We start from the raw sequence: 11,194 nt of genomic DNA on the forward strand, positions 1-11,194 counted from the left end.
CCTTAATAGGATAGTTAGTCTTTACATGAATAACATGAGTTTCAAAATAATGTCTTAATTTAGTAGAAGCCATTATAAGTGCCAAAATCAATTTTTCAAGATAAGAGTACTTGGATTTGGCATCTAACAGGCTTTTACTTACATAGCATACCAGATGTTGTTGACCTTCATGATCCTTCACTAGGACAGCGCTTATTGCACTCCCCGAAACTGCTAAGTATAAGGATAGTGGTTCACCATCAACTGGTTTCATCAAGAGTGGAGCTGAGGATAAGTATTCTTTCAAGGATACTAGCGCTCTTTCTTGCTTGTCTCCCCATTCGAATTTGATTCTTCCATAGGATATCGTAGAAATCTTTGCATTCTCCTAGTTAACCTTTGGATATCCTTGACGCTTCTTGCTGATTTGCTTCTATTCCCCCTTTAGTGACCATGTATCCTAGGAATTTTCCTGCTTTAACTCCAAAATGGCACTTGGCAGGATTTAACTTCATGTTGTACTTATCCAGCATATCAAATGTTGTTGCCAAGTCTTTAAGGTGATCCTCAGCTCTTCTCGACTTTACCACCATGTCGTCTATGTAGACTTCCATCGTGTCCCCCAATTGGTCTTTGAACATCATGTTGACCAGCCTTTAGTATGTTGCACCTGCATTTTTTAGTCCAAAAGGCATTGCAATATAACAGTATATACCTGTGAGAGTCATGAATGTTGCATCTTCTTTCGAAGTGCTATACAACCATCAGTGTGATGGCCAAATTCTTTGTGGTATACACACCATTTCGACTTATCTTTTCTAGATCCTGACTTCTCATTTTTCTTGGGCCATCTAGCCTTGTCACCTAAATCCTGCATGGCACATATCACACCACTTATATCAATATTAAAACAATATTCAAAAAGTTTAAGGTACTCCTCATTATTTTCGTCTTCTTCCACAGCAGTTATTCTGGAATTATCCTGTTTGGTATAAGGCTTGGGTCTAGAGAACTTTTATGGAGAATCTAATTTCCTGTTGGTAGACTCGTATTTTGGTATAATTAAGTTCCCATGTGCCTTTTTTTCATCCTCCAGCCAGATGTATCTCATGGCCTTATTTCTAACTTCATCGAGATTCCTACATGGTGTCATGACAAGATCGTCATAAAACTGAGAATCCTTCTTTAAACCCATCTTGAGAGCTTCGACAGCAGACGCTACATCGAGGTTTGTAATGTCCAAAGCTTCCCTGCTAAATTTAGTAATGTAATCCCTCAAGGATTCATCATTATTTTGAACTACTCTGTATAAATCACCTGTTAGTTTCTCAAAGGATCTACTACAAGAAAACTGATTATTAAACAAGTTAATCAAATGAGCAAATGAGGTAATTGTATTGAAAGGAATACTCAATAACCACTTGAGAGTTGGTTCTGTTAGTGTTGAACCAAATCCTTTGCATAAGCAAGTTTCTTTGATGTTGGCGGGGATGGGGTTGATCTCCATCCTTTCCCTATATTGGGCTACATGTTCTTCAGGATCCGTGGTGCCATCATACAACTTCATGCTAGGAGTTTGGAATCTTTTGGGGATCTCCACGTCGCATATGGGGCAAGTGAATTTGGATAACCTGTAGCTTCCTGAGGGGACTTCCGCTATTGAACGTATTATCCCATGGATATTGGAAATCATATCCTTCATTTTTTGCAATTCTCTTGCTATTTCGTGGGAAATTCCCGTAACATGGATAGATCCATGGTTAGTGTATAAATTTGCGTTAAGTAAATTGTTACCAAGATCATGGCTAGGCATCTGGTATCCTAAGCTTTGACGACTTGTAGCTCCAGTGAAAGTGGTTTCAGGATAAGATGGCGTTTGCATAAGGATATCATCCCCTACATGCACTTCCGAGGACATTATGGGAGGTCCTGACGAGAATAAGCCGGCTGGCATGGTTTAAAGAGGCAGCATGTTGATGGAATCTGGTCTCATAGGTCTGGATGGTTCCAAGGATACCGGTGGATAATTGCCCCAATATCCTGATTGTCACTAAAAAGGAGCCCTCTTTGGCTGTACCCTCGAGTATCCGTGATTTTGGAGGATGGATGATCCTGGAGAATCGAAATCAAGGGCTCTAGACACGATCGGAGTAGCCTTCTGCCATGGCTTCTTTTTGATCCCTTTAATCTCTTTGAATAACTTCCGGATGGTCTTTTCTTGCTGCTTTATGTGAGTTTTTACCTGTTTCATCAAAGAAAGAATATCATTGTTAGAAATAACCGGATCTACCCATCTAGAGGTTTGCAAGTATGTTGGAAGTTCTCCTCTAGGCTGAGTGTTTTTCTTCAGAATTGACGGAGGACCAGGGTTGACATTTGGAGCAGTGCTGACCACTGGAGCAAAGATGGAACTGTTTTTTGGTTGTGAAGACATGATGAAGGGATGAAAGTGATCGAGGACGACGTAAACGGTTTTGAAAGATTGAAGAACTGATTGCCCCACGGTGGGCGCCAAATTTTTTTGGGTAAAGATCAACAAGAGCAATTTCGTAACCAAATTAGTAAGTGAGGTAAGGTGCTCAATTGAAATGAATGTAAATGCAATGATACAAGGATTTGTTGCGAGGAAAAAGCTCATTATCCTGAGGATAAAAAGAAAAAAACCCTGGGCGGTGAAAACTATCACCACCAGTTTATTAAAAAATAAAGTGATTACAAGTGTTGGAGTTATCTGGATCGTGTTAGAATGAGTGAATACTGCTAGGTATTGAGTGCGTAAGTGTTGTTGTTTGTAATCCAGAGATTAGCTCTCTTTATACAAGAAACTAATAAAAAAATCTCTTAAAAAACAGGTAAAGCTAGACTAGTTCAAATAATAGCCGTTTTCTCCCATCAAGCACATTCTTCAAGTAGTTGATAGTAGTCTGAGTCTTCAAGAAGACGTGTGAACGTTTATTTGGCCTGTTGACATTAAACAAATAGAGGTTGAATTGTTAGTACGATAATATACTTAGGATACCTGTCCCTTTGGAGGATACTATATCCTGAAGTTATCCTTAATACATCGCCATTTAGGATATCGAAAATGTCAATAAATAAAATGAGTGATTAAGTTATACATGGATTTTGATGCCAGACTGTCGCTATCTAGTCAAAAACTCTTAAATCAGTGTCCTAATCATCTAAGCAAGCTAGGGTAAGTAGGGTGTCGAACCACGAGGAGTATGTGGTCAGTGTGCAATGAAACTGAAATCTAACATTATGAAGTAATTCAATTAATAGTGCTGATCACACTAGAAAATAATTTGGGTTTTATAATAAACAAACAAGTAATCAAGTATTCAATCAATTAAACAAGCAAATCACACCCGGGATTTCAAGTAACCAAACTAACAGCAATCTCATATAACTTAACAGATTAACTATCTTGTGTCAACTACAAACTGTCTAACCGGTTAAATCTTAGGCATCCACGATCGCTAACACATGGTACTGGTTATCAAACGTTCCCTACCAATGTGACTCAACTAAGGGTAAACGAATGCTTTCTCACAATTAACTGGTCAAAACAATCCTACGAGCAATTACTATAGCAACCGACAAACTAATCGTTCTGATCAACAAAAACCTCAACCGACTGAATATACGGACATACTAAACATCAATACTTATAGATTAACACAAAGACAATTACAATTAGTTGTTCTAGTACATGAGAAATAAGCTGAAAGATTACAAACTATACATCCTTGGTATGATTCAAAGGATCTAGCCGCGTCTCGGCATCTCTCGGTCTTCGATTCGGATTATTTGGATCATATCTATGGCCTTGAGATGAATGGGAATGAAGGTTTTCTCCAATTTCTGCTCTAGAAACTTCCTGGAACAGAATGATGTAGAGTTAGGCCGTCCAAAAGTGTTATAACTCGAAACCCTAACTTTCCCGACTGTGGGGACCATCGCGTAGGGCATTGGAAGATAACCTCATTTTTGGATTCCTCTCATCAAAAAACCCATAATTCCTATATTTTGGGTCCTGTAACTCATTTTTTAGCCCAGGATATCCTCGTTTTACTTTCTGGTCGTTTTTTATGAATCCATCTTGTTCAATTTTAGCATCGGCTTTAGGTTTCTCATATAAACTCCTCCCGAATCCTTGTAACACTTCCAAAGACTTCAATTTATGTTTCGGTATTCCCGAGATATCATTCCATGCTCATACAAGTCTCCAATTTAGCATCTTTAACGATCAATGACCTGAAATACAAAAGCATGTATGAAGTACCAAAGTTCTAACACTATACTAAACAAAACAACATAATTAACACACTAATATATGTATACAAAATACCCGAACATCACACGCTCGCATCTCCGTATAAGGGGCGCTTTAGGATTTTTGAAAAGTACAAGGACCAAAAGTGAAATTCTGGAAACTTGATCATTCGAGCTACGCGAACGGATCAGGTATAACGTCTTCGCGCTACACAAAAGACAAAATACATAAACCGACATTAAGTTTCTTCGCACTACGCGAAGTATCAGTTTATTAGTCCTTTGCGCTACGCGAAATACCAATTCTGCATGCGTGACACGTGTGGGCACGTGGCAACACGTGGTGCCACGTGGAAAGACGACAAATGACTCAGCAATATAAAGACTGTTCGCGCGACGCAAACGAATGAACAATTTATCCTTCGCGCTACACGAAGGAGCACAAAATCAAGTATAAATAGATGGGTTCACGGCACATTCTTTTCACACCATACGCACACCACTTCACACGCTTTGTCCCGGGAAACATGCCGATCTTGTAAGACGTGCCAAGTTCCGAAGCTCTGACAATCTAAAGCTCTATAACGCGATATAGAGTAGAAGTGTTGCTCGATCAGTCATAGGTATTTAACTCCAAATACCCATGTGAGGTAGGGGTTCCGCTTAAGCATTATTTTATTATTATTATTATAATGGCTTAGACCATAGTCAGGGGTATAGCCCGAACCTTGATCACAGTTAAGCATAAAATAACTTTTCCTAAGCAAAGGTTGTAGTTAAATATTGTATCTTCATGATTAAGAAACGTAAGCATTCACACACAAAGAGTATAGTTAAAATAATATTTCTTTATGATTAAGAAATAAAATATTCTCATATAAAAGGTTATAGTAATGTTTCTTCTTGAAGAAGAAACCCAATACAATTGTTTCTACCTGAAGAAGAAACGTAGCATATAATTGATAAATAAACAAAGGGACTAAAGGTCCAAATGTTTTACATAACAAATGATTTGTCAAGGTTAAAGCTATATAAACTAGACAACGGGTCTGAAGCTATATCGTTGATATGGATATTTATACGAATGTTATTCTCGTACTATAGGTCCAAGATAAAAATAATCAATCAAAATCAAAAAACTGTATAAGAATTCAGAAACAGGAATCAATAACAGAAACCAATTACAGACATGGGTCAGTAACCGAAACTGATCATAAACAAGAATCAGTATAAAAAACTGATTAAAATCAAAAGATGAATACGCCCTAAACTTTTACAAACTCTTTTAGAGTCAGACTGTTTGCATAGGATCTACGAATCCTTAAAACCTTGTGTTACAATAATAAGAAACGGGCATACTCTGGTTAAAAGTATACATGCGTCTGGATCCAATCATACATGGTGACTCGGAGTTCCCAGAGGCCACGCATATCATCAAACATGCCTGTGGAAGTCTATGGGACTATTCAGAGAAATGATATTGGGTATATGATTATTTGTACATGTACTTAGGATAATTTTATTCCAATTGAATTGGGTGCCTAAAGAGTAGTCACAAAGGTATTATTGTTGATTACACAATGGTATTGAAACAATTTTACAACATAGTCAGCGTTATTCACCGGCTGTGTGCTGGCGTATTTTTTCCCCAACATTTCAGGGAAACAGTAAAGAATAGAACACACAGGCAAGACAGACTATAAGACTGGAACATGTCATTAGACGTTATCTGATGGCTCAGATATTTTATTCAGAATATATAAAGAATAATATTTTCAAAAGACAGGCAGTTGAATAAGTAAACGGGTATTTAAATCTTGAGTTTTCAATATAACAGTATTTTATCTTAAAAGACTTTCGCTCATATTTTATTATTCAATATCCAACGGGTAATATAACTCGACGTTTTATAAAAATATATTTTATTTTAAAGACTTTCGCTAAAAAAACCCTCAACTCTGATATATTTACAAAACAAATACCAACTAATGGGTATCACGCCTAGGCCCTGAGTCGGGGTGTGACACACCGAGTCCTTGGAATTCTGCCAATACTACGGGTATGTTTCAATCTTCTTTTCCACTGACTGACTCTTTTAATCCACAACCAAATCAATCGCTTAAACAAGCAATCAATCAAGAGACTAATCTTAGGGGTCGCAAAACAACATCAATCGTCCCCAGTAAATCCTACAAATAGCAAAAGCTAGTGGTATGGTCTTGGGAGGGTGTGATACAGGCAGACCCTTAGCTCTATCCATGAAAATAGAAAGGCTGCTTCCAAAGATACTCCCGACTCCAAATCATGCAACATAAAAACACACATTTACCAATAACAACACACATAGTGATAAAGTGGCATGGTCAAATACAAGCATATATGACATCATATAATCCAAATAGACAAACAAACTAAAGAATAAACATCAACAATCTTAAGGGCTGCAAAACAACAACAATCGTACCCAGTAAATCCTACAAATAGCAAAGCTATAGGTAGGGTCTTGGGAATGTGTGATATAGGCAGACCTTACCTCTATCCATGAAAATAGAAAGGTTGCTTCCAAAGAGAATCCCGACTCCAAATCATGCAACATAAAAACACACATTTACCAATAACAAACATATAGTGCTGAAGTGGCATGGTCAAATACAAGAACATATAACACCATATAATCCAAATAGACATAGAAACTAAAGAACAAACAAAAGCAAAATGTACCTAAAATGTAGAAGAGTCTAAGTTCCTACGCTAAAGCTAAGAAACCAAAGTGACATTCTCTAAAGTCCTTAACCTTAATCCTATGTCTCCATGAACTCCAATCATAGACCATGTCCTCAAATAGGTGCAACACTAGCAAATCCTGCCTAATCCGCTCCTCCTGAGTCAATTTGGGCCTGCCTCCACCCCTCCTTCCTTCTATAGTGAGGGATTCCACTGCTCTAACCGGAGTTGCTACTTGTCTCCTCTTTACATGTTCAAACCATCTCAATCTCCCCTCTTTTATTTTTTCACATATACTAACCAATCCTAGTCGTTCCCTAAAAACCACATTACTTATTCGGTACAACCTTGTGTGAGTGCACATCCACCTCAGCATTGTCATCTCCGCTACCTCCATCATGTGTGGGTTTTTTTTCTTGATGGCCCACTTCGATTAAAGGAATCAACAACGAACAAATGCTTTTGGTGAATTAGACTTTGTACCACTTAATAACCTTTAACAAGTGAATCAAGTAATCAAAAAATTCTGCTCAAAACTGTCAGACCCCGACTCAGGGCCTGGGTGCGACGTCCCTTGGTACCTGTTTTGTAAATATATCATAGTAGCGGGTTTATTTTCGTGAAAGTCTTATATATTAAAATATTAATTTACATTGCAAAATACTTGGAAATTAAATACCCAAGTTTCAATTTTCAAAACATTGTTATAATATTATTACAAGGATTTATATATTCAAAATAGAGCCATCTCAAGCGATCTTCTAACATTACGACTCCATATCCTTGTGTATTACTACCAGCCTTAATTACCTGCATGGGTTGGAAAAACACATCAGCTATATGTTGGTGAAATGTTGACTCAATAAAACAGTTTATAACAGTTTAAATACAATCATAATTTCTGTTCAAAATCTCAGTAGGAATGCCTGTCATTCCCGGGGTTTGTACCACTGCCCTACACACACAATTCAAAGGTTCCCCGAGTACATAGCCCCTGTTAGGAGACAACCTTCCCATAGGCTATGTGACCCTTTTGGAGAACTGGTTATGACTGACTTGGTTTTGTATGCCAATTATCAGTTATGTTTGGATCCAGAGACATGTGTATTCGATCTGAGTTGCTTTTTATTATCTATTTTGTATTATAAAGATTTTAGAGACATATAATCTCATGAAAACATTTACCAGGCTCTTTGCAATAAACAACCTGTCTATTACAAGAGTAAAATTAGTTCAGACCATAAAAGGTTTAACGTGTTCACCTTGTGTTGTCAGATTGGTGATATCAGAACTTCTTTCCTCAGTATGCTATTAACCTGTATTTGTAATAGTTATGTATCAGCACCTTGATGGTCTTTTATGTTTAATCAGCAGACTTTAAGTTTGATCAGTTCAGCAGACTTTTGGTATGATCAGCAGACTTTAGGTCTGATACAGTTCAGCAAACTCGAGGTCTGATCAGCAGACTCTTAGGTCTGACCTAACCTTAGTAGAGTTATAGTCGTTTATGAAAAATACTTTGTATTTACTTATGACGTTTGGTATGGCACGCTTTGGCCTAATAGAGTCTATCACGTTGGCAAACTTCTCCAGGTAAGTAAACGGGTACCGCGGTTGATTGGGATTTGTAGAAATTACTTAACTTAGGCAAGAAGAGTCTACTAATGATACCCCCCCCCCTTCCAGTTACTACGTGCCCGTCAAAATATAGTTTTGATAACATTACTTCACGTGGAAGCAATATCTTTGTTTTATAAAACTTCACGTTGGAAAACGTTTACAGTTTAACGAGTATATCCTTAACTAGGTTCTAATAACTATATAATAAAGTAACTTAACCATAATCCTACCTTAATCAGCTAGTCGAGAGTAAGAACTAAGAAAAAATCTGCAACAGGTCAGCTCGTGCTTCGATTAATAGAGTAACAGATCGTTAACAGCGCCTCCACACCTCGTTTCTTTGCGAAATCGAGCCCTCGAAACCTCGGGATACCTTAGCACGCTTCCCTATACTAACTATGTGAGAATGAGTGTGAATTTGGGATGGAATGGTCTGAACCCGTAGCTGCCCTTATATAGTCGAGTTTTGCAGGCCATCGAGTAGCGCGATGGTCTTTCCCCAGGGCCATCGCGTAGCGAAACCCCAATTAATCAGGTTGTGCCATGTGTTAACACGTGGTTGGACACGTGTCTAGGGTTACTTAAGCTGGTCATCGCGTAGCGCGATGGACCAGTTGGGTTGGCCGTCGCGTAGCGCGACGCCCCCCATTTTCTTGATTTGCATAATTTTCTATCTCGTTGCACGATGGTTTAATTAGGAGACCATCGCGTAGCGCAATGAGTCTCAATATCAAAAAAAAAAATATTTTTAGTCCTCCAACTTTCAAAATTTACATTTTTAGCCCAAAATTAGATGGGGTATTTTCACGGTGTTGCATCCTCCCCACCTTTAGAAAAATCTCGTCCTCGAGATTTACGTGAAGAGATGTGGATACTTTCTTTTCATCTCGGATTCAAGTTCCCAAGTGAATTCCGGACCATGTCGGGAATTCCATCTAACTTTTACTAACTTCAATCTCTTACGTTTAAGGAATTTGGTTTGACTATCTTTGATTTGTATCGCTTCCTCCACGAACTTAAGCTTTTCATTCACTTGTACGTCTTTCAAAGGCATTTCAAGTGTTTCATCAGCTAAACATTTTCGTATATTCGATACATGAATCACATCGTGAATTCCTTGCATCTCGTCAGGTAGCTCTAACGGTAAGCTCCACGACCTATTCTTTCAACAATCTTGATCAGTTGTTCTTTGGGCAATTTCAGGACCTGACATTTGATTATCTCCAATCTCTGACCAACATATGGGTGTTCTACACTTTTGTCCGTACAATGCTTCGTATGGAGCCATCTGTATACTTGTGTGATAACTATTATTGTATGAAAATTCCATTAATGATAGGTGAGTATCCCAACTACCAACTAAGTCTATAACACCGCATGTCTTCTAAGAATTGAATAGTCCTCTCACTTTGTCCGTCGGTTTGCGGGTGATATGTTGTACTTAAGTTAAAGCACGTACCCATTTCCTTTTGAAAACTTCTCCAAAAGTTGGAGTGAAACGACTGTCTCTATCAGAAATAATGGATAGTGTCACACCGTGCAATGATACAATGTTTCTACATACAGTTGTGCTAACTTATCCACGTTGAACGTTTCTTGTATTGGAACGAAATGAGCAGATTTGGTTAGTCTATCTATAATAACCCAGATAGCATCATTTTGTCGGTAAGTCTTTGGTAACTTCATAATAAAATCCATAGTAATCATATCCCATTTCCAGATCGGGATCTCGGGTTGTTTCAATAAACCTAACGGCTTTTGATGCTCAGCTTTGACTTTTGAACATGTTAGACACTTTACCACATACAAGGTAATTTCCTTCTTCATTCCAATCCACCAATAATCAGCCTTGAGGTTGTGATACATCTTATCACTTCCAGGATGCATCATGTACTTTGACTTATGTGCTTCTTTCAATATCTTCTCTCGTAAACTCCCAACCATCAGTACCCAGATTCTTTTTCCTAACCTGAGTATTTTATCATCACCTTTGACTAATGGATCTATCGTACCGTTTTCTTTTTTAGCTTTTATGTTATCTTCTTCTAGTGTCAACTTCTGAGCTTCTTTAATTTTGGTTAGCAGATCAATCTTAAGTTCCAGCCGCAATGCTCGAACTCTTTTCAGTTTATCGTGTTCGTTTCTACTCAAAGCGTCAGCCACAACATTGGCTTTTCCTTCATGATAGACGATTTCACAATCATAGTCGTTAAAAGTTTCCATCCATCGTCTTTGTCTCATATTAAGCTCTTTCTGATCAAATATGTGCTTCAAACTCTTGTGATCAGTGTAGATAGTAAACTTTACACCATACAAGTAATGTCGCCATAACTTCAATGCGAAAATTATAGCTCCCAACTCCAAATCGTGAGTGGTGTAATTCTTTTCGTGTACTTTCAACTGTCTTGAAGCATAAGCAATAACTTTCTTTTCTGGCATCAATACGCACCCCATACCACTGTGTGAAGCATCACAGTATACAGTAAAGTTATCTTGCCCTTCAGGTAAGGCTAAGATAAGTGCATTTGTCAGTTTCTGTTTCAAAGTTTCAAATGCCTCTTCTTGTTTCAGTCCCCATTCAAATTTAACAGATTTC

The 11,194-nt window shown here is 38.0% G+C and overlaps 1 protein-coding gene across 1 annotated transcript; it reads right to left on the minus strand.

The window, feature by feature from the left end:
• Positions 1–7,000: 7,000 nt before the first annotated feature.
• Positions 7,001–7,375, minus strand: LOC143617146 (uncharacterized). Its single transcript, XM_077089801.1, has one exon. The coding sequence runs from the start codon at positions 7,373–7,375 to the stop codon at positions 7,001–7,003; it is 375 nt and encodes a 124-aa protein (XP_076945916.1).
• Positions 7,376–11,194: the final 3,819 nt, after the last annotated feature.

The sequence above is a fragment of the Bidens hawaiensis genome, unplaced genomic scaffold (genome assembly GCF_021521415.1).
Source record: "Bidens hawaiensis isolate Kalapana, Puna unplaced genomic scaffold, B.hawaiensis_p1.1 tig00002307_1, whole genome shotgun sequence".
NCBI classification, from domain to species: Eukaryota; Viridiplantae; Streptophyta; class Magnoliopsida; order Asterales; family Asteraceae; genus Bidens; species Bidens hawaiensis.